Source organism: Temnothorax americanus, unplaced genomic scaffold, assembly GCF_048541705.1.
Source record: "Temnothorax americanus isolate GAGA-0224 unplaced genomic scaffold, ASM4854170v1 Scaffold4, whole genome shotgun sequence".
NCBI classification, from domain to species: domain Eukaryota; kingdom Metazoa; phylum Arthropoda; class Insecta; order Hymenoptera; family Formicidae; genus Temnothorax; species Temnothorax americanus.
The window spans coordinates 166081-192021 of record NW_027509547.1 but is presented as its reverse complement, the minus strand read 5'-3'; the positions used below and the strand labels follow the sequence as shown (position 1 = coordinate 192021).

Genomic DNA, 25941 nt, shown 5'->3' with positions numbered 1-25941 from the left:
GGATGCGCATTCCTCGGAGGCGGTTTTAATTATACGTCGCACGCGCATGCCCGTCCCTTCATCGGTCCTGCCGCCCATCTAGGACGACGACGACGAGTATATGCGAGCGGAGGACGTACCCCAAAAAAAGCAGGTCGAATCTCCGCGCGTTATTAGGCAGCCTCTACTATGCACATATGTATGCGTTTATCCCATTATTATTTTATAGTTGCCAGGACGGTCGCTAGTCTCGTATTCTTTCTCTCTTCCTCCCGTCCTTTCTTCGTTTTTTTCCCTGAATAATTGACGATCGATAAACGAGATCATATATACAACCCGCACCTGCGGCATTGATGCTTTCTATATGTTGATTCGTCGGGTATCCGCTCACGACCGAAAGTCCTCTCACATTTTATTTATTTATGTTAATCGAGCGTTTTTCGTCCCGATATCTCACCGGAGCAACTTAATTAAACGCTGTATACCCCGCATCAAGACGATAAATAGCTCTCGTCCCGTTACAACACGGTGAAAGAATAGTGAGATATAATCAGATTACGGTAAATCCAATTATTTTTGTCGCCTTTAGTTGTCACTCTTTGCTAATAAAAGAGACACAACTCGTCGATCGCAAGTATATTCGCATCGAAACATATTATTAAACGCGCCGATCAAACCTAGTCATTGCCGAGTGATACGACGTCGTAATTTCATGGAATCAAGTTTGTCAAGACACGACACTTCATAAGACACATTATGTATAAATATAATCGCAAGATATAATTAAGATATAAAATTTAAAAAATCGAAAGTTGTAATTTTGAACAATTTTTCGACGATTATCGAACATAAATGCTTGGCGTTCGCGTTAATGAACTTGAAAGAAATACTAAACTAATTATTAGAAAACCACACAGGGTTATTTTGAGTTCATATCATTTAGCGGTATCGCGAAAGACAAAAGAAGCATTTCTCCTTGCCACACGTGACGACTGCCGATCCTCTCGGATTCATGACCCAGACTTACGGCACCCACGTGCACCGGATTTACGCTTCCTTAACGCTTCACTGCCGAATTAAACGATTCTGAGCGACGACGCTCGTCTTCGTAGCCGTTCGCCACGTGGACGCGCATCGGAGAAAGTAGATTCGCGTTCCTCGAAAAAAAAGTCTCTCTCTTTCCGGCCGGCCGTCCCTTTCTGCACGACCGGCGGCTGCTTTTACTTGCGCTTTAATAATGTTGTAAGGCCGCCTCGCTCGATCTCACCATCGAAGAGTCGCCCTTCTCTACCCGGCAGAGCCTGTCGGCAGGAGTGAGCCGCGATGCGAAAAGCAACGGGAGAAAACGCGAACGATGATGCACGCATGACGTACGTACCCGGAATGTAACGCGACATGGGCGGCGGAAATCGTGTAGCACGAGAATGCTTGTAGCACTTCTTGAATTCATTACATCATGAGAAGCGATATACTCGTATAGAAGATAAGTTATCGCTTCATAAAGTAAATTAAAAAATAGATCCAAATATCTTCTACCTTTTCTTTCCTGCTGTCTTCTTTGAGCTAAATCTAAACTTCTTTATTCTTTTGTTTTAAAAACATAATGCCATTTTTTTTATTTAATTATTGAAATAAAAAGTGAAATAAATCCAAAAAAAGTGTGAATAATCCAATCTTTTAATTTATCTTTAAGTTTCAAACATATCTATTATTTCTTTTCTTCTACAAAAATTATTTCTTAATTTAAGATATATCATAAATAGAGGTAGATTTTTAAAGATCATGTTGCCGGTTGCTTGCGGAAATTATTTATATAATTTAATCCTGTACGTCTCTCTTGTCACCCTTGCAATAATCGTTTCGCCGCCAATGCAATGCGAATTCCGTACGGGATTATCGCGAGCGCAATGTTCGATCGCATACAATGGTAACATGGGCGTGTGCCAACCAATGCCAACGATATCGCTGACGATTAACCATGCCTGGACTACTTTGTAGCAGTCGTACGAGTGTTTCTCCAACTCGCATATCGGGAAATCTCTGTCCAACAAACGCCTAGCTGGAAACAAAAACGTGGGATCTGCAAAACAAGATTACGCCGTAGAATCAAAGATCTACGTACAAAACGTACTGTGAGGTATGATACGATACATCATTTTGGTATCGAGAAATATTGCTGCAGAGAAACCGGAAGAGAAATTTGTGAGAAAGCAAAGATTTATAGATCCGGGATATAAGATCCGTTTATCGCTGCATCATTCGATAGAATCTTGCCTTCGATTCGCGACATCGATAAATAAATTTCTAATGGAATTCTATTGTATCTTACAGGGTGATCCTACATTTCAAGATTCGGATTAAAGAATCTACGCTCTGTATGTGAAAAAAATCCTAATCACGTCAAGACTCATAGTGGACCTATCGTGGAAGGCTATAAAACTGATATGTCACGAGAGTGGTCATTAGAGAGGTTGTCGACTTCATCTAGATCAAACAATCAGAAGGAAAAAGTCTCGTGCTTCCTCCTCCTCCTCCTCCTCCTCCTCCTCCTCCTCCTCCTCTTCCTCCTCCTTCTTCCCCGCGCAAAATATGCGAACGCGTGTATACCACGAAACGCACTTTCTCCTGTCCCAGGTTAAAGCCCGCCGCGCCGGTGAGAACGTTTCATCGCGATTTCCTAGGGCGTTCGTCGAGAGATCGCGAATTTGATTAATGCACGAGATCGACCAGCAGACACGAACAGCATTCTGCATTTAGCTAACGTAGAGCCTCGAGCGCCAAAAAATTGGCAAGTAGAGAAAATCGATAAAAAATTAAAGTAGAATAAATATATATGATGGAGAGAATTACTTTTTCTGCTTATTATATAAATAAATATCTATTAAATATTTTCTTCATGCCCCCCAAAAAAAATTTTCTAAAACTTCAGAAAATTTTAAAACCAAAATGTCACAGTAGGCGTCCCTGGCGAGTGCAGACTAATTGTAAGGGCCATGGCACATAGAAAAACTTAAGCAGTAAGCACATTGACAAATAACTATGTAAAGTTTTCGAGAATACTTGACCGCGATTGGTCAATTTGCTTACTGTTTAAGTCTTACTGCTTAAGTTTTTCTATGTGTTATGACGCTAAGATTACGCGTGAAGTTACGTCTATATTCGATGTGCATAAGCTTGGACGATTAGTCACGAGTGATCGCCTTATAAATTATCCACGTACAGCCATTATGCAGCGGCGTGCTTCTCGTGAGAGTTCCAATCCTTCGGTGGTCTCTAGCTCGCGATGCGCCAGCGAGCTTTAAAACTGAATGCGTTCACTGAACGAAACGTGCGACGTGTGAAAGACCATACGTATTGAACTGTAACTAACTCACTGCGAAACATCGCCGGGCGGCTCTCTGTACCTTCACGCAGCGCTCTTTACGACGCGCATTTTGCGCCTTCGAGCCTAGCAACGGAGATTGTAAAGACCATACGATGCTAAACACTTGCGAACGGTCGTTATTATTTGTAGAAATTCTTCAACGCGAATTGACTTTCTTCGAAATGCCTCGAAATATCAATAAAATAATTTTTATATTAACATTTGCGGTCGTGATTTATTTATTCGTGCAACTGCTGGAGAATCATCGAATTTGACAATAAGCAATAATCTTTTATATATGACCGAGGAATAACAATTTCCTATTATTTCTTTTGTGAACCCAACCTAGCTTCCAAGAAAAGGAGGAACGAAGAATATAAAATAGCTCATTTTTCATTCTCTCCAAGGTTTTGTCCTACAAACGGTTAAAAAATAAAATAAAATAAAAAGTTGACGACTCTCGCAAAAATGATAAGGATGGTCCCATTAGCGATGCGGGACACGCCGGACGAGTCGTCGAATAGGGACATTTATCATTTTTTCGATACTGTCGTCGGGTCTTCTCCGTTGGCTCCCCAAAGCCTCGTCCACGATGGTAAAGGCGCGTTAAAAATAAATGTCGTCGCTAAAAGGCGCGGCACCGAAGGTGCGATTAAGCCTTCCGGCGATGGATCTTTTTTATACCTTATACCTCTTGCCCAGTTTCTTTCTACAGTTGCATTCCCAGCCGCTTCCTTATCCCCACACTAAAAGCTCGCGTTATGATATACATAATCTAACGAATGGAATTTCTTTGTCGGTGTGGCGACTAATAATCCAGACGAAGGCGGGCAGAGGATCGGGTTATTAAACTTTCTACCTTCCGAGATGACCAACGTGATGTATACTTTCGCATGATCTCGGATAATCTTTATAAGCTTGCGACTGATCGAGAAAAAAATCGAGAAAATAATAATAAAAGGATTGTTGTATTGTAAGCAGATTCAGCGTATTAACCAGCGTATTAAGGGTATATGAAATTTCCGTGCCGCGGTGCCGTTTGAAAGCATCTTTACGGTCTGTCTCGGCAGCCGGCGACGAGATAGTGTCGTTGCCAGTAAATAAGGAAACGACGGAGGTCTTTGGACGTGCCGCTTTCAATCTACGTTAATTATTAGCAATTGGATCATTAACCTCGCATTGGCAACACAGGACGGAAACCTGACGGCTCGGCAGTTGAGGAGAACATCTATTGCTATTTTATATACTCATGTGTGTGACGATTTACGAAAAAGTTCTGCTGCTAAAACGTAAAAAAAAATGTTTCTTTACAGTTTTTATCTCTGTTATAAAATATTTCGGTAAAATATGCGAGATTTACTATATTTATACGACCTAAAATAATTTATAAGATCGTAAAAAATGTTAAGTAGTTTACACGAGTAAAATACTTAAAAGTATAACTTGATATCTTGCAAAAGACAAGTAGCCAAATTTAGGCTTAAAAGGATTGCCGATGTGCGTCAACAAGTAGAAATTGAATTCTGAGAAATGCCTGTCCCCGCATCTCTCTCCTGTATAAAAAATAAGATTCTAGACGATGAAATCGAAACCATTCCGGGCAAGCCGGTATCCCCGTTCACTTTCACGATAAACGCCACGACGATGACCATCCACTTTCTTGAAATACACACCCAACCCTTTTTCTCATCTCCCATAGGTGTTCCACTTTCCACTGCGCAATATCTCTTTTTTTTTACTACAAACGGAAAGAAAATGCGCGAAAAAACGAGATCGATTGCAGCGAGCATCGCTTTAATAAAAATAAAATTACACACGTGTTTCTAACTCGCGGTCTAGTCAATTTCTTAAAATCGAATATGAATTGCGGCACTCAATTATCGTTTTTATACTTTGTAATTGGACAAAAATCGTCATTAAATAACATTTTAAAAATAAATATCAAGTTGATTAGAGAGAATACGATACCTTACTCTTGCAACCTTCCTTATTATAATCTATTTCGTGAAATTATTAAAATTATGCAGATATTATCAAACAATATTGAAACAATGATAACAAATACTTCAAAAATTTATATGAACGCAAACATGTATCAAATTCTCAACTGCATAAAAAATGCCTAGATTAATCGATAAAGACCTTGTGATCTCTTCAATATAGGTATAGGTTCTGATTAAGATTATTTAAGGTCGTGACAGAACTGTGAACCGATCGAAAAAGAAACTCGGTCAAAGTGTGACATTGACGAGGGGCAATCGTGCGTTCTAGGCGAATCGCTAATTCATCGCGCTCCAAAAACAAGAATCGATTTCTCACCGCGACGAAGTGGATGTGCTTCCAAACAAATCTGGTGGGTCAAGGTTCACTGATGGGATTGATCAGCGACTGGAACGTTTGCCCGCCCCGCCTCGCCTCGCCTCGTCTCGCCTTGTTTCGCTACGTGTACGATTTCCGAAACACGGAAACCCGTTGGTCGGCTCTCGCCGCAATTTTCTGACAACGGGCCGCAAGAAGAGCGATCCGGGCAAAACGCGTCATCGCGCTCGGTGCAAAACCGCCGGTTTCAAGTGCAGCTTTCACATTCTCGCGCGCTCTGACCGACGAAGAGGAGGCATTGCCCTGCAGGTGCGGTGCCCGTCCACCTTCGACCGGCCTGATGGTGCAGCGCGCAGATTTTTCATTCGTTCGCCCGTAATTTTATCAATTTTTTTAAACGCTCAGTTTCACCAGCTTTCCATGAGATAAATGCAATCCGTTAAGTCTTTAACGACCCTTATATTAACTGCAATTTGTTTTGTTAAATAATCTTTGAGTCATTAACTCCTTTTTTTAATGCTTTCATTAAAAAAATCTGAAGAAGAAAAAATGAGGAATAAAATCTGCCAATATATACTAAATTGTCACAAAAAATTTAAATTATTTAAAAACAAGAATACATTAAATCGTGATTAAAAGTATACTTTTAGTCACTTTTTCGTGAGATTGCGGTTGTAAAAATCAAAAGATTAACAGAAAAATTGAACGATGGTACTGGCGCAAACTCAATAAACGGTTAACTCGTGCGTTACTTGATCTACTCCGGATGTGCGCGAGGTGAGGAGGTAAAACGTGCGAACGCGAATCGCGCATCGCGGCGCGTAATCTCTGCCCGACCGATTTCCTGAAACTACGATTCCCAGGCGAATTAATTACCGCTGCCGCTGCCGCTGCGCGCTGCCGCGGTAAATAAGTTAATCGCCGCATGCTCGCAAAAATACAAACGACGTAGAAGGGCGTTGGTCTCCGGATGACGCGTCGCGCCGCATTCTCGCGGAACGGCGCGGCAGCTAGCGCGCGTTTCTCGCGCGACGCACCTGCATCGCGCGGAAGCCGTCGTATATTAAGCTCCTCTCCATTGCACCACCGGCAACGACCGACCGCGACTGCCGTAACATTGCGTTGCGATGAGCAAAAACGTAATTTACGACAGCGGCGACGCAACCAGCGAGATCAGGACAAAGAGCACCATCGGCTGTACGTCTGTCTCTTCCTTTATCTCTTCAAAATTCTGCATGGCATGGACTCGTCGGTCAAACGTCAACCAAGCACGCCGGATTCGACGAAAAAAAGCCGCTCACTTCGATCGAAACTTCTTTTTTGACGAAGAGCTAACGAAACTTTGAACCGCTCTTATTAAAATTCTCTTCAGGAGATCATTATCGGGCTCGCTTGAACCTCGCATACTCAGACTGTTTCTACTTGTCGAGAAAAATCGTTTCGATATGTTTATTATCCGAGCTACCGTATAGTAATAATACAACTTCTTTAACTGGAACGTTTGTTTATGATGCATACATTAAAAAAAAGTTAAACTTATCAGAAAGTAATTTTTTGTAACAATTTACTGTAATATGTAGCAAGATTAACTTAAATAGCAAATTGTAATTTCTTCTTATTCAATCTTAAACGTATTTATATTAAAGAATTATATATATGAATATATAAGTGTCCCAATCTCAAGAATTGATTTAAACAACTTCTACATCGACGTGTTTATCTCCTGACATAGTACCGCGAAAGATTAAGGAAACAACACCGAAAGGATCAACAGTCCCACCTCCACAGGAAGAATCTTTTTGAAGCTGCTTGAAGAGACAAATAAAGTAGAAGCACCTTTGTTATTCGCGTGTCTACCGAAGAACAAAAAAGAAAAGAAGAGGAAGAGGATAAAGAAAAGGAGGAAGAGACGAAAAGAGGGACGAAGAAAGATAGATATGCGTCTCTCCCTCGCCTTCCAGATGCGCGCGATTGCTTCTAATTGCCCTCTGGGTGACCGCGAGGTGCCTCCAAAGTGAAATTGCAGCGGCGCAGGCCGCGATGAGGAGCAGGCAACGGGTTCTGAATAAAAAGAGCGCGTCGAGAAGAAGCGAGCGACGCGTACGGGACGAAGACGGGAAAGATTGGTCGTGATGCCCTCCTCGAGAACGGCGAGAACGATCCCGAGCGTTTTCGCTAATTAACCTGCGGTTCGGGCCGCGCGCTTTTGTATCGCGTCGAGAAACCCGCAACCCGCAACCCGCAACCCGCAATACTATTTTTATGGCACTAAAATTCGGTAAACGTTCCGCGGTAAATCTCCACGCGAAATACAAAACACGGCTTGCGCTTCCTTCGACCAGAGATAAACCAGTTTCGGCCGTCCGAAATTCCATCGAGTTAAGACGTCGCTTTATTACACGAGCATCGTGCTACGCTTATTCATTGATCGATATCTTTTGATATATATGTAAGTCATTATTGTTGCGCAACAAGTTACCGCTTTGCTTTAGCTTAAAAGAAAGCTCAACGCTATAAATATTTGACTTAATAATATATATGTAATGATTTTAAACGTAAATTCAAAAAAATATTACTTAATTAGCAAACAAATAAAAATCGTATTTGCGCTATGTTATCATACGCTATCTGATACACACGCATCTGAATCGTAGGGGAATATTATTAACGCCAAAAGCAATTATCTTTAACTGCTAATATAGCTATAATATTTGTTGTTATTATTATTGTTACGATTGTTCTCATTATTGCTAGTATTTACGAGTCAAGTCGGCCGTAACTTCGAGGATCGAGTCTCGACAGATCCGATCTGTCGATTACGATGCCCCAGAAAAGTTGAGTCTGCGGCAAAGATAGTGTCTTAATCACGACGCTCGCCCCAAAAGAAAGTTGGCCAGTCACGGGAATGAAGGTCGCGTGTAGCATCCCCCATCTCAGCGGGATTTTTCTCTCGAAATTATCATCTCCGCGAACGGCAGCGGCAAGGTCAACGTCACTCCGGCCAGGCGAGTCAGGAGGGAAATAAAACGAACGTAGCGTAGGAGATCGTAAGTCGCTACAATTAATATCCGGCGGCCCGCAATAATCTTTCTCGATACAGGAACACGATTCACCGCGAGGGAAGATCAAATCCGATTTTTGCAGCGTTTTTGCAGCTTGCACGGCAACTTTGTTATTGATGGCCGCGATGTTGAGAGCACAGAATAAAGAAGGTAGGCGTTTCCACCCTTCGGTTTCGCCTCGCGAATCCCGCGCAACGATCTCCGCGCCGCGGACGTTTTTCACTTTACGAGGCTGTTGCTCGCGCGAGGTGCACGCTGCACACAGCCTCGAAGGTAGTGCCGTCGCCGCGATTCGAGACCCGAGACCCGAGTACCATACGCGTACGTACGCCGCTCGTCGTCTTGTGAAAGTCAATATTTATGAGGGTGCTAACCACCGTCATCGCTCATCCCGACTCGTTAGCCGGCTCTCCGCCGGCGCGGCTTTGCGTTTACATCCGAAGGACAGGCATCCTCTCTTTATTGTCATCAGCCCTAAAGAAAACACGTCCACCGTCGCCTGAATCCTACTGCTGTTGCCGCTGCTGAATGCGACCCGATACGTGCCTGGCCTCGGGCCGTGTCAGAAATCGCATCCGTTTATCAGCGTACATTCGTATACGCGTTGTCATAGTTATCGATCGTACTTTCAGAAAACACGCGAATCGTTATCGCTCTGGACCCACGAAACCGAATTTTTATTTATTGATTCGCGCACGTTCGAATAAAAATAAGAAATGACAGAAAATTATCGAATTCAAAGATTTTTGTTATCAAGCTGGCTTTATATTCTTGAAAAATATAGCCGTAGGCTGCAGTTAATATTTTCTTATTTGAAAGAAATAATCTACACGAGATGAACTATAATTTAAATAGACATTACCAGATTATTTCTATAATAATATTATAACTATATATTACGTTTAAATAAGACAAATAAGTAGGCAGATCATAGGATTCATTTCTGCCTTATAAAGTTGTATACTTTCTCTCGACTATGGTTTCCATATCGAAGTATCGATGTAGTTCTTCAATAATAAACGAGTAAAAATAGACTCTTACGGAGATTTAACATCAGAAGTGTTGTTAAATTTTCTACTTTCGTTTAATCTTATGTGAATTTCGTTTTATTAGAATTTTAATTCAAAGTTCGATCAATAAAGTATTTATTAATATTAAAACTGTATATGTATATCGAGAGATGCTTCATTTTTGCTTCCTCAAATTGTCGTTAAAAAATATCGATCCTAACAGGGGAGGAAAGACCAATAATATCTATATCTATGTGTTTGACTTATCGCAGTTTACATTTGACTATTTAGCGTCCTCTCTGTCATACTTTCTGTCTTTCTCTCGGAAAAGTTGCGCTACCACTGGTGACTCGCGCTACCAATTGCGACATACGATGGACGGAGAAAGGCAAGGTGCTTCACAGAAGCAACAGGTGTGTAAGCAAGGTAAGTCAGTTCATGTGCCGCCATCTTCCACGGAGTTGCTCAATGTGCTTTTCGTTCGCTCGAGCTCTAGTCCGTCGATAAGAACGCACACGCGTTCAGTAACGTACAACGCAAACCGTAGATCTTGCACTCTTACTTGTATTTTTTTCGGATATTTTAGGATTCAATATTTCTGTCAAAGTTCTCTCGCAATTTTATATAACGCCTCGAACTCAATATACATATAAAATTTGCATTGTAGCATAATTGCTGACTCACCCTCTGGCAATGCTCCGCGCTGACTCGCGACAGATCTGCGAGGGGTTGAAAGATAACATCGCGAAACTCGGGGTAACTCCGTGCCAACGGGCGCGCGTATAATTCTTTGGCACTACACAATGCTTCGCGATACTCTTCTTCCGCGTGTAACAACTTCTCTGTAGCCCTGTACCTGCGATCTGTATCTGCGAAACAATTCCATTTCGATTTCGTTATACAATTATGATACCTGCAAACGATGTTTCCTCTCACTTTGGAGTAAAATGTTATTGTAAATTTGTATAAATTTATCGTTATAAATATAATTTAGATATTGTAGATGAGCACAATTTTTTGACGAACAACGTCAGATAATCAGACTCTAAGCAATTATGTAAACTATAATTAGACGAATGTTATATATTGTAGGTTTTAATCATTTTAATAGAATCTTAAGTCATTTAACAAACTTCATTTTTCTAGCTTCATATAATTTCTTCACATTAAAGAATACAGGTTGTATAAAATATGAAAAGACTAGGATTAATTACCTCCAATTGCATCGAATTGCCTTGCAGAATCTTCGATAAGTAGAACTTCGCCATGCAAGAGGGCTACGTCGGCCGCGGGATCAACCTCGGCCCTTGATCCAGCAAGCAGCAATCGAGGTCTGCAAACTCGATATTTCAAAAGTATCGGAGCAACCACGGAAGAAATAGCTCCAGGCGACGAGGCTGATAACTGTAATTAATAATAAAAAAAATTATCAAACGAGAACTTCGTTAACTATGCTCTTGAATCAAATCGTCGGAACTTTCTTTTTTATTCAACCACAATTACACTCAAATAAATGAAGACGACGCTAAAAGTTTATATTTATTATCTATATCTCTTCTAAATATATATAATTATAATTAATAGAACAGTTATATTTCACGGCAAATGACACATAAATTAACAAAATCTAAAAACAGCCGAAATAACAAAAACATATTCTGTCAAATGTGTTAGAAAATTAAATGATCTGTGCAAAATTGATTTGATAAAATTTCCTTTGTACGAAGAAAAGATCTCGCGAGACGAAAAGTTCGGAATGTCCTAATTACACAGGGGAACGCTCGCCTCGTAAAAAGCGTCGGAGACGGACATCCCATAACTTCGCACGGTAGCCCCAGCGGGTTAATCACTGAAATCTCGGTTGAGGAACGCGAAAACAGCGCATAATTAAACCGGGTCCGCGCGATATTTACGGTCTGACAATGCGAGTGGCGCAGCGCGAAGGGGGATCAAATAAATTTCGAGAACCCGAAAGCAAAAGATCGTGCGTTGACCTTTCGCTGGCCCCTCGTGGTCCACCAAATTGTACACGGGGCGACTCCCCGAACATTCGTTACATCAAGCATGAATATGTATAATACGATAATTGTCTGGTCATAATTCGCACGAATTCTTCAGAAATTCCGACATACGTGCAAGACGCGGTGCGGAGGTACAGTTGTTTTCTTACACAGTAAATCCACGATTTAACGATCTAGAGGTGGTGGAGTTGTCAGTTGAAACTAAAATAGCTTGTTAAAGTGCAAATGAACTCTTTCGAATCTTTAAACGTGCATCATCATGCGTCATTGTACGATATTCAAATAGGTAATCGTATTACGTATTCCTATTGTATGTATAATGTACATATATTTTTCATAGAAACGACAAATCAAAGTTCGTTTTTTTTTTTTCGACAGAACTGCTGTTCCTCTAGAACCAATGATTTTTAAAACTTTAAAAAATATCTTGTGCAAAATAACAGTAAAAAAGGAAATAAGACAATTTCAGAAATGTTTCCATCACTGATAATTTTTTTGCTTTTCATCAAATTATCATTAAAAAGTTGAAAATTATAAATATTAATTGAAGTATGCGTTATTTTCTTCTTAAATTTTATGTATGAGTTATTTCTTCAACTTTTACAAAACCATGGCACTGGAAGTTAAATTTACGAATACTTCTATACATAACTGTAATAACAGACAAGTCTCCAACCCTAATATCACGTATAGATGCCGCGGGATTATACTACCGTTACATAATGTGATACTGGAAATCGAAGGCCAGGTCGACACGTCGTTTCCTATGTCACAACAAACCACGCGACCATTTTCGTGATCGTAATTAAACGAATGAAGCCAGAGCATTTTAATCGATACGATGAAAAACGGGAATGTAATTCCGCTGCATTACCGTTGCTCGTTGCCCACCCAGCCTTAGTTTACGACCTTACGAGTAACCTTATCGATGGCGATTATCGCGATCCCCCAACGCGTCGCAATAATGCAATTTAATATTGTTTTAGCGATATAGCGATGATTGCTATAATAGCAGAATTATTAAAGCGTTACCAGATTTTGAAGATCTACGATATAGTTTGTGACATCTATGAACTTCATACATCGATATAGTTTACCTAATTTGGAGAAAAAGACTGTACAGTTGATTTGGGATTACGTATCTTTTGCTTACGTCCAAGTCAACGTTTAAATTTGTTCGACTCCAGTTATCTTGGAATCAAGTTCATATATTTCCGATATTTTGTTTATATTTCAATGCAATATTTTCTCACTCAAATTCCTTTTATGTTCAAAATTTCGAATAATCGTCATTTCACGTCGGGGCAGGGCAGATTAAAGAAAATAATATGTTACGATCGCATGATCCCCGCAGGATCGACGATACGATCGATATGATTCAGCGGAATCCGGCAGTAAGGAAGCTTACACTTAAAACACATCGTTTTAATCGGGTTGTAGGCGATTCAGGCATTCAGCGTTTTTCCCCGATTTGCATATATAATACGTAATGAAGATAGGCGCATTTTTTCCGGCCAGGTTCAGACAGATATAATAACGCGAAACGGGTCACCGTTAAGAGAGCCGTATTAATTAGCGCTCGCGCCGTCACGCCGTTGTAACGGACTTCGTGGTAATTTTCTAATCCCTGTGTATTCGCATACATGTTTATTTTTGAGCCGTTAATATATTTCACACGTTGCGCGAGTATCGCGTGACTTTACATTTACGGAAAAGAATTAATTATAAGCTACACAATCAATTAGTATCTATTAACCGCATAAAAACATAAAATTATTCATATTAATGTCATACTATATATGAGAACTGTGACATAATGATTTGTTTGTTTCGTAATCAAAATTTCGAGGCAATTAAAATAATATCTACAAAATTTGAAGAAAATATTACAATAATAAATTAACTAATCATATAAAAGAGTCCATTGTGTTAAAATATCGTTCAACACGTCTGAGGCTCGCTACATTACTGCCAGTCACTAATGATTCCCACGATATCGGCGAAAGTGTCGTGGTCATCCATGACCCTGTCTGTGACAGCATTGAACTCGTTAAAACGACGATGAGTCATTGAATCGTAAGTCATTTCGTATTCGCGACAGAAGAAAATTGAGGTACATATTTTCTCTATCTAGTTATTTGTGACTTGCGTTACAGTCCGACTGCTTAACGCTATACCTATTCGATTCTCATCTCGCTATCGAAATATACACTATCTCTTTTGAATATTCTCATGCTACATTACATGTGCTTGCAAAATATGTAACTGTAATTCTTTCCAAAAATTCTCATTTAAAAAATAAGATAATGTGCGAATTTGCCAAATTCGCGAGTAGGTATAACGTGCGTCGTCGGAAAGATTCCTGGCAACATCTCGCGAAGTAATGTCCTCGCGGGATTCTCCGATGCTGTATTTATGCGGAGAACGCGTTATCCCTTCCCTTGGCGACACACACGCGTGTACGTAGTCGATCGGAGAGAGGAGACCGCGGCGCGGCGCGCGTCCACTCTCGCTTTTAATAAAGCCAAACCGGAATCGTAAAGCTGAATCTAAATTGCATAATTATACCGGTCTCTCCCTCACTCCAATGTGCATGGCTCTTACATCCCATGCACCGTTTCTTTCTGTCTCTTTTTTTCTTTTCCTTCCATCTTTCTTCGATCCTCTTTTTATTCAACGATCTTTTTTCGAGCACTTACAGCTTTTCTATTTTCTTCTCCTTCTTTCCGCGAGTATAAGAATCGAGAGAATAATGACGCTAATACAAATTTGAACATCGTGCGTGTGAGTCGTCTCAAAAGAAGATCTCAAACATCGTAATCAGTCAAAAATAAATTAAAGTAAAAAATATCATCTTTCTACAGGACTGTTTGATCAAAACTTCAAAGTATATAAGAATTACGATTATATGATTACCGCGCATCGATTAAAAAAAAAACATAAAATAGAAGTAGTACATATATGTATGTCATTAAAAGATAATTTTTATTTTAAAGATTAGTATTGCATAAAGATTAGCTTTGCATAAATTAGAAAGGGGAAATCAAACACTAAGCAGCTGCATTTGACAAACGTATTTGCCCAGTAAAAATGTATAAATTTTTTGCTAATATATTTATTACAATATATAACCAAAATCACTATTTGCGTATATTAAACAGACAGGTTGCCAATAGAGTAAATTGTCTTCTTACGAACCGTTTAAAAATCAAGTTACGACAAAATGGAACTAAAGCACGATGACCGATCGGCATCGATCGTTATAACACCGACCGCAGCTGACATTTTCACCGGTTTTTTAAATTAAATTTAAAATGACAAAACAAGATTATCAGTATCCTTGGTAAAAAGATTCGAGTATCTGAGAGAGATAAAAGTAACAATCGGACGCGGACGTGCCGAATGAACGATGCGGCTCATTTGGTTCTTCGACTGGCCGGAAATGAGACTCGCTCCCAGAATTTACTTTCTTCTCAGCACAACGCCTTTTCGTCCAATTACGCGGTCCAGTGATTTGGTATTCGTGAAACGGCGACACCGCACTCGCATTTTTCTCGATGGTTAACATTTTGCAAGATTTTCCTCGCGAGCTGAAAAGATCTCTTAGATTCGCGTTTCGAATTAAGATACGCTCGAAAGGAGACTATCGCATTGCGCGGCGCGTCGAACTGTAATTTATCCGCGAGTCCGCCGCCGCGCCGCACCGTTCGACGTATCGCTCTCCATTGTTTGGTGAATCACCTGTCGATGTCGTTGCACTTTCCCCGTAATGCAGCACGGCGATCGACGCACCGCGTGCATGACGTACAAGCATGAATCGCGTGTATATGACATGTATAATCGACCGCAGTCGCAATTCAATGATCGCAGACGCGTGCTCCGCGGAATTTCTACGGATATACCCGCGCGTGTACGCAAACTCATCAGATCGAACCCATTTTTTGTCTCCTTGCTCGCCGTGACAGATGATGGATCTCCATGCGTTAATAGGCAAGTACGTGTGCATGTGTGTACGCGTGATGCCTCGTTCGATACGAAACGCACATGCACAGGCATCCTGTCCCTCCCAACCTCATTACGAGACAATGAGCGTCGTTACATCGATCACAGGCCAGGGCATTCTGCCGAGACGGAAGAGAGTGGACTGTCTCGCGTGAGCAGTAGTGGATTTAGAACTCCCGACATGTTCACAAGCCCTAGAGACTAAAATATTCCCTACAGTATGGAAAAAAGTCTCACAATTAAAATAATCAAAATGATTCTACAATGTGTCCTTAATTATGAGGCTATTTTCTATATTATTATTAAACCTTGATAAGAACAAAGACACAATCTAATAAGAAAATCTGAAATGGATCTAAATGTTTTCAATGCTATTCGAAATATCGTATACATAGCTGAAATTTTATTCTGGATTATTTATAAACATTTACTAAGAATTAGAAACTTTTAAAAAATATTTTACGATCTACGTATTATGACCAAGACTGTTAAGACCGTTACTGATTGTGAGATCGAGAGGAAGAATCGAGCGGTTGTTACGATTAATTTCAATAGGAGATGAACTGCAGGCACCGAGATAATGCACAAGAAACCACTAATCGTTTTGTGCAATAGGATACACGTAGATATTGCAAGAGACCGATAATCTTCACGATTGTGTATCTAACATTTCCTTTTAACGGAAGGCTAATACAAGTGCGGAATAAACTGAATAATGTACTACACGATAGAACTCCATTTGTCAAGATATTTCGTTTTAACAAAGAAATTCATATATCTAAGTGCATGAACAGCCCATCGCAACGTAATTGCGATTAGACAATCATCAGGTTTTGTGATAAAATAAGATAACGTTATATATTTAAAGATATATCAAATAAAATACTTACAATTAGACAAGTAAACACTTACACAAATCCAAAAAAACTTTAAGTAAAAAGAGATTTTCCCTTATGAACAGAATTTCTTTAAAACTGTGTTCTCATTATGTTACCAATGTATTTGATAACTTTACTAATGCATTATTTTTTGCACATCATAAAAAAGCTAAAGAAGCTTTCATTCGATGTTCACCACGCGCTTGCAGTGTACGTGCCTCCTGCTACTTGCACAACTAGTTGCTTAAGCACCATCGCTCGTTACTGGAGTCAAATTTGTCACTTTAGTAAATCACATCTCCGATGTCATTATTCATTCAGCCACGCCGGAGGAGAATTAGAATAGAATGACCACGGCAGATGATTACTCGAGTCGAGCGTGTGTCCGACATTATTTCATATAAACATTGTCTGACTGACAGAGCCCACTTCTCTCAAGGTATTTCGCTACAATATGTTGTTATCTTCGTCGGGATAATGTGACACTTGTCTTGTAAGAACTTAAACAGAGGCTCCCAATCGCACGAACGATAAATTTCAGGCATTATTTGCACTCAGATTATACATTCGAGATTATTAAAATAAATATAAATCATAGATAAGCAAATCTGAGTAAAAATACTTAATATTCCGCAAAATGATTTATAAGTAGATATGCGGTACTTAAAAAAATAAAAGAATGTAAAAGTAAAATCTTAATTTTTCTAGAAAAAAAAGAGAAGTCCTATCAGAATTATGAATAACTTGTAAAGAAAATTTTACTCAAGATAAGTTGTAAGATGAATTCGTGAGCATATCTGTGAACAACTTATAGCCTTTTTAATAAAGTTGTAGCAAAATATACTGAATTACAAAAGCATGTTTGTTTTTTCTCATTGCCTATTTTAAAGTAATTTATTGCTATATTAGCTTGGCGAGTAGATGCGCGGAATAACGTGAATTCGCCAAAACGTAGTCGATAACCGATATGGGTTTTTAGCAGTTCGAGAGCCACGATCGTCGTGTAACCGAGAGAACGAAGGCCATTCTCGGGGTAACTATATATAGTTTTACTCTGAGGTGGTATGGACTGCGGTGTAAGAGCGCACATATACACGGTTATGTCTATAAAATATAGGTCGCTTCAAAATATCGCCACGTCGCTGACGTAATGCGCTTAATTTCACGCACTGATAAAGCTCGTAACGGAAGAACGCCACATTTTATATTTAGCCAATCGTGTGATATAAAAACGGAATACCAATTAGGTGTTAATATTTTTTTCAATTTAAAGAGAGGTAAGGATAAAAGAAAATATGTGCCAGTTAAATTTGTTGCTTGTTACCGAATGTTAGGTTGTACAATCGTATAGTTTTTGAAGCAAGTATCAAAATCAAGATTAATCTAAAAAATTGATTCATTCACTTTTTACACAAAAATTAATATTATTGAAAATTTATATAAAATTAAATACAATGTTTTGTAATTAAAATTACACAAAATAATTAAATAATATAATAAATTACATTAAAAAATTAAAATTAATTAAACGTCAATTTCATAAATGTTATAAATCAAGTTCTATATTAAATCGATGTGATCTCGAGTGAAAAAGCTGCATTTTTGAAAATAACGGTATACATATGTCGCGCTAACATGCCACATGCCACCAGTGTGAAGTTTAAAGCTACCGTCAATGTATTTAAGAAAATAACAAAAAGTGTTTACGCGTTGTGTGGATACGTACAGGTTCTAAGCCTCGCCTATGTTGGAACGACCGAACAACCGATTCGCCGAACCGCGCACCTTTCGCTTAAGAATCGGAACGAACCGCGACCGACCACTACGACAAGAGATCCCGATTCGTGAGAACGAGCGTGAAAAATCGCCATTCAGCTCGCGCGATCGATTCAGCTGCGCGCGTCGCATTAAACATGCGCGATCCTGAAAACGTCGTTTCGACTGAAATTTTTCTTCACGAGAATTTTCGACGAACGTGGAATTTTGCGTTTCAAATGGCAAGCGTGACCGCGATAATCGAAAACTATTCACTCGACCGAAAGATTAAGCATGAGATCAAAGTCAATCGCAATGTATGAGATGTTTTTTTGATATTTTAATTTCAAATTAAAATTTTGAAATAATTGTGAGAAATAAGTATATACCAACTGACATCGCGCATACATATGACATATAATTTATATAAGAGAGGATTCAAAGATTTGCGAAGTATTATGCAAAGGCAAGGATCTGTAGAACTAAAGCTTCGTAGAATTAAGAATTTATGGCATCAAAGATAGAAATATGGTAGTAAATAGCTACAGAATTCTTAAAGCTATATCTGAAATTAAGGATCTGTTATATCAAGGGAGATATCCAGGATTCAGGTTCTACGAATTGTTGTGGCTCTATATTTTAGTAAAATAAAATATATGTAAAATTAAAAAACCCATAAAATCAAGAATTTAATTGTGACACAAACACACCTACACATATATTAAGGATTCTATACTTAAGCAGATACATCAGGATTTATAGACTCTTGGAAGAAATTTATAATTTAAACAAGTTTGATATATATTGATACATATGTATATTAAAAAATTTTAATAATTAAAATGTTTTTTCATATATAACGATGTTAAGAGGTTAATTTTATTCTTTTATGATTTAACATATTGTGCTTCATGCTTCATAGTATGCCATGCCATGGTTATTATCATTTTAGTTATTATCGTGGGTCCAAGGCTTTTTCTAATTTACATTTTTACCGGAACTATATAAAATTTGAGCAGAGAGAGAAAGAGAAAAAATATGAGTTTCTCCTGTGCTAGAAATTGCACCAGCTAACACACTGAAACTTTGCTGCGATGATAATAAAGCAATTTTTATTCTTCTCGGTAGAAAGCTGTGACCTGCAAAATGAGTGACGGGAAGCGTGGATTCAACGGAATTTCCGCTAGTTAAGTTTCGAGGCTAAAGCTCTTAATGACACTGTTTACGCTTTATGTGATCTAGTCATAGATGCAGGGACGTAGGAAGCTTCTATACATTGAGAACAATACACGAGTCATTAAAGTATAAAGGAAGAATACATGAAAAAAAGAACGTTGGAAAGTATTTCCTACTTTTCCTATTATATGTACAAATATACATATTAAGAAATAATTACAGATTAAAGTTGATGCAAGTAATTCATTATACTTGCAAATATATTGCGTAAAAAAATATTAATATTAAAAATTAAAAATGTAAAGCAAGAAAGAAATCTTGAAAAATCTATTAATAAACTGTATCAATCAGAATTCCCATTAAAGGTTCAAATTATATTATAGAAATACGATTTTAAATAAAAATCTATACGTCAATCTACTCAACGAATATATAGCAACGCGCGCGCGGAAACATTTTTTTAAGAACAATAGGTATACGTTCTCGACATTTTGACACATAATAGCTCGTAGCTGAGACAGACTTAGATGAATCATATCTAGATGTGCATTATGACCTCGTTCCTAAGGACACATGCAGCCCTACGGGCAATTCCGCTCCCCCAGATCATCACACCGTGTCTGTCGTATTTCTGCGCTAACAGCAGTTGCGAGATTAGCAGCGTGAACAACACTTAACTGCGAAGGCGGTGATTATCCTCGTGACGACGATTTCAACGTGGCCCGGTTTGGCAACGAGTTCCGTTTACGTCTCGGTTCGCGCGTCCACGGCCGTATATGATTCATAAGCTGCGCGGATCATCAAAACGTTCTTCTTTCCGCTCTCTTTCTTTTATCATCTTCTACAGCGCGATTACCTTGTTCTCTGAGTGATAACGATAAAAAATGCATTTTTCCGTGCATTGTCCGTCTACAATCGATGATCTATAATTCAGAATGGCTCTAACGCCGTAAGCTTGACGAGATTGTAAACGCGCGCGAACGCGCGATGGTCTGTGTTTGGCGAGGGGTGTTTGGCTATATCCGTAAATTCCGATTATCGAAGGACGGCGAATTGTATGTGTTATCAATGGCAAATTCCACGCATATACGTTACGCCGCTCGACCGTTTATTATCGACAACTCAACGGCGTGGTGGCGTGAGGTTTTCTAGCCGTTCAAGAGAAATGTGCATTGCGAAATCCACAATTCTCGATTTATACCGGGTTGAGTGTTGTTTGATTGCTTTAGCGGATCGCGGATGCATTACCTCAACGTCATTGTCCATCTCATCGATGCACTTTCGACGCTCGGCTCGCGTGAATCTCGTGGCCAAGAACAGACGCACAACCGCGGTGCGCGCACGGCGTGTCTAAATTTGCCTGACCCAATGGCTAGGGGCCACTGATCTCCATCGTCGAAAGCGAATTTCCAAGAAACGTCATTCCGAAGCACGTAACCGCGCGTTGCGTTACGTCGCGCCGTTCGTACACGATCGAAAATAGATTTTTCGCGCGACCGATAGCTCGTAAAGATCTCTCATCTTTCATATTGGCACACGGAAATATAACAAGCTCTATTTGATAATATCTGAATATAGAAGGAGCTATATAAGAATATGGGATACCTATTCTTAACGCGGCATTCCATTTTAATCTAAAATTCTAATTATACGATCTTTCATTTTTTATATTATTATAGCTCTGTAAAGTTATAAGAAAGAAAAACATTATTACAATCAATCGTTACGCAAGAAACGAGCGCAGTGATAATGATAACGTTGAATAAAAAAAACATTGCGAAAAAGGAAACTCAATCGAACATGGAAACGGTTTAAGTTCTTCCTTTGGGCGAAGAAAATTGTCAAGAAAATAATCGCAAGTGCGCATGTATATCACAATAGATAAATGCAGATAACAGCAGAGACATGATTTACATAGCGGAGCTAAGGCGATACACAGCACTAAACGAATTAATTGTCCAGAGGATAACGGTAAAAAAAGGCACGCCCACTGCTCCTTTCTCTAGGTCACCAGGATGATCCTCTCTGAACGAAAAAGGCGAGACGAACGCGCCGCCGCGCCGGCGGCAAGGACGATTCGCGTGGGAGGTTCCACGTGTGTGCGTGTGTCGATTTAACGGTCGTGGCTATTGCCAATGTGAAAAGAAAAGGGTTCGTCGCGCAATAACGGATTAGTCGATCTTTCAAGTCGGTCCGCACATCAATTCCGGTAAAGCCCTGCACAAGCATCGCTATATGATAACGCGGGAACGATCTATCAACAGTTTGACCTTACGAGGAATCACCTCAAATAGAATATTAACCTTGTGATGTTTAATCCACTATTTAACCATTGCGACGTGAAGGCTAAAACTTGATGTATTTGCCAGATATATAATAGTCACGAGGTAAACTACTGATCAGATTGCGTACGTTAATTTCGTAAGACAAATTCTGAAAATAGAATACTAGCTTCACGAAGATAAAAATTTATCAGTTTTTATCTTATACGTAAATGTTACATAATACTATTCATCTCGAACGGAACACTCGGAGAAAATCGAAAAAAGCACCTCGAAAAGATTAGAAAAGCACCTCGCGAGGTACAGAAGCACCCTCGCCTTTGTCGGGACATCGGCGATTTCGTTGTAGGTTTATCGCCGTGCACGCTGTGAAATTAGCGCGAGAACAATAAAATTCATAATTCTCATATAATAATGTTCGTATTTAATGAAATAAGAGAATGCAAAAGATTACTTTGACAAATCATTATATGGTTTCCGGAATAGTTATTACCCCGAAAATATAATATGTTTAATAAATTAATAAAACGAAGTGCTTCTAAAGAAATTTTAAGAGCTAATCTTGCAATATATGTCGCTACATTTTGTGTTTCGCGAGGTAGAGGAGCGGCTAGCACTAAATTTGAATCGTGATATTTTCTTAAAGTACAATATCTCAAGTTTATTTTAAGACCATAATCACGCGAGCACCTTATTCTTTGACGATGCATAGCGTTGAAATTAATTAGTTTATCCGCGAAACGCGCGCGCCGCGCTCTATAATTCGTTACAGAATCGTCAAAGACCTAGGTGCTCGCGTGTTTTTGGTCCCAAAATAATTCTGAAACATTGTACTTTATGAAAGTAACACGACTCGAATTTAGTGCTACTTGTATAGCGTTGAAATTAATTAGTTTATCCGCGAAGCGCGCGCTGTATTGATTAATTAATTAATTTCAACACTAAGCTGCTAACACTAAATTCGAATCGTAATATTCTTTTAAAGTACAATGTCTGAGAATTATTTTAATACTATAATCATGCGAGCAACTAATTCGTAGACGATCAGATGACGGAACTTAGTGCTCAGCGCCAACGGCTGGTCTAAGTTAATTATTGTAATTGTTTTACTGTTAGCAATGAACTCAGATTTGGGAAATATATGTTTTCGATCATTTTAGTAACGAATATATTCATGCAGCAATCTTTTTAAGTGTTAGTGTCGACCGCGACGGTTCTGTGTTCAATATATAATGGTTTAAATAAATGTTATAATCTGTCAACATTTTATCGTTTTTTAGAGCACTTAATTAGCACTTAATTAGCACTAAATTATAGTGTACTTATCCTCTCTGTAGAACCATTTTCTGATATGGGGGAGTCCAGCTTTATGGCAAGCTGGACCCCCCCCCATTTTTTACGCGATTTCCTGCTAAACGGTTCGAGCACCAAAATTCGAACTAGGGCACTTAATTAGCACCTAAATAGCACTAAATTTTTGACCTAGTGCGAACTTGATTTGCGTTGGTGGGGGGTCCAGCTTAATAGAGGTGCGCTAGATCTCGTCATTGAGAGCACGCGGCGCTTTCAAACGAGCCCGAGGTCGATGCTTCGGCATCGAGACGATAAAGTTGGCCGTGAAGTGGAAATTAAGAAGAATTGTTAGCGGTAGATGCTTCCCGCCGATAAAGTCCGGCCAAAACTTATCGCACTTACGGCCTTGTCTTTTTTTCCTGGTACTTTCTTTACGACCGAGAACCGACTGTTTCTTTCGTTCGCGAATGCTAGATGCCGAGGCGATCGTCGCGTGAAACGCGAAGGCAATACTCGGCACCATACAAATATTTGCCGTTCGGGAATGGGCAAGCGTGAAAAAAGTTCCCGATGAGTTTCACGGTCTTAAACGAGCCAACATTTAAAGCGAAAGACAGACGAGCGGACGGGCGGATTGACTGACTGACTGACTGACTGACTGACTTACTGACTGACGTTGCGTGCATGGAATTTGGGAACTCGTTAATAGCATGCAAATTTTATGCGCGCGTTAAAAGAAGGTACCATTGAGGGCGAAGGGTATCCTACGTTCTGACTTCGTTTATGCTCTATTTCATCATCAATGCAGAAAAAAATAATCGGTAATCTTTGTAGAAACGTATTATTATCTTAAATGGAGATGAAAGTCGACCGAGAACGAAATACTCGTCTGTATATACTCGCAGGTGCGTTTCAGTTTCCGCTACAATACATATTTAATAACACACTAATAAACGTTTTTTATGCCGACTTCTGTTTCATATTTGCGATTGTCATGGACTTTGGGATACATGAATCATAAGCTACGAAAACTTAAAAAAATTGTCTGATTATAATCTTTGAAGAATGTGAGGTTCTTGACATCGTTACGCGTTAAATACAAAATTAAATTTTATTACCGCACTGTTACCAATTCAATTAAGTTCCAATGCATTCCGTAAACGCTTTCACGTTACATAAACATTTGTATTGAATATAATGCGATGTAACGTTTAATTTTCATTCTTGATATTATGATACGATATTACGATGTACGCTCTTAGTGTAAGAACGTGATACGATCTCGACCGACGTAGGAAGAAAGAGAAAGCCTATCGAGCCTACACGAGCGTAAAATGAAAAGTACAGGAATTTACACGAGGCTGGTGCGACGAATTGTACACGTAATGTCGCAACGTTTTTGTTAAATATCGTCATCCCGATAAACGCAATACCGTGAATTTCCTGCTTATTTCCATTCCCCTCAAAAATATAAAAGCGCATATATACATAGCGACCAAGATCAACATACGCAAATAACTAACCTACTGACATAGAATGCCTATACGACGATCGTTTTCATTTGCCTCGCAATTTGACGGAAAAAAGGTGAACTGCGTGAAAGTACTTAACGTTGTTCGGCTCATAGCAAACATTCCGTCTTTATGCAACGGTGAGCTCAGAAAATGCGATCTGCGACAAGATGCGATGATGAAGTGCGTATAAATCAACGTGAGAAATCCGTTTGGCTAACGCTAATTTTAATTGCCCGCTAGCACAAATTCCGCGGTGCGTCGGAAAATATTCTCGAGAATTCTCTCGTAAAGTATACATACGTACGCGCGTACGAACGCATCTGACACGTGTCTTTGTAATTGTCGTCGGTGTTGACGATTAATTGTTCCGGTGGCGTCCGTCGTGCCGTCCGTATATCGGCGCGGTCTGCGTCTCGTATCGCGACGCCGACTTAATTGGCTGACGCCCATTAAAATCCTGCCGATGACTAATCTCCCCGACGGCACTCGTTTTCGTGACACATATAGAAACATGCGTGTGCGTGCTCCGAAAATGGCACTGGAATCCCGATTCGCGCGCATATAAACTCGAGTCTCGCCAAGTATTCGATACCCTTCTCGTCGTTAAAATCCACGACTGTCTCATTTTATAACGCGAGTCTGTCCGCCGAATTTAATCCTCGCGATCAATCGAGTCACTCTCTTCTTTGACAAAAAAGAATAGAAGAAAAGCAGATAAATTAATGTCACGTTAGAAAAAAAAGAATGTGTGAAATTTACGAGCGACGGCCACACATATGAATTGTTCGCTGAATCGCGTAAATACTAAGCGCTTCCACGAAAATTTCAACGCACCGCGCCATTTCGATATTTTGTAGAATAATCATACTTGAAAATTTCGCCAAACGAATTCGTCGCGTTTACGACAGATAAGACTTGAAACGTAAATATAACAAATGAATACACAGCGACGATATTTTATAATCCCGATCTTGTCTTCAATCTTGCAATTCGCAAAGTATTTGCATTACTTCCATTTTGTCGCGATTGACATGAATATGCCTGATGCTTACGCGGAATACGAAACGTGAGAAATAATCGAGAAAAAATATTGCATATTCGAGAACATTGGTAGTCGCGCGAAGGAATAATTAGGGTCCCGGCTGACAGAAATATTTATGGGAGAAAAGTAACGATAAAATTTTGGAATTAGAGAGTACAATTTCGCAATTATAAAATAATTGCTCTGCGAGACGGATGGGTGTGTTTAATAATTATATCGGTACTTTCGAGCGTTTCGCATGTGA

The 25941-nt window shown here is 39.5% G+C and overlaps 1 protein-coding gene across 2 annotated transcripts in view; it reads right to left on the bottom strand.

Annotated features, from left to right (window-relative positions):
• The window catches only part of LOC143902529 (uncharacterized), a 183706-nt gene that overhangs the window by 134327 nt on the left and 23438 nt on the right, over nt 1–25941 (bottom strand). For both annotated transcript variants that reach the window (XM_077415515.1, XM_077415514.1), the window contains exons 2-3: nt 10949–11138; nt 10419–10603 (exon numbers count right to left, since the gene is read on the bottom strand). In XM_077415515.1, coding sequence (XP_077271641.1) covers nt 10419–10603; nt 10949–11138 — 375 coding nt within the window. The remainder of the gene's footprint in view (nt 1–10418; nt 10604–10948; nt 11139–25941) is intronic.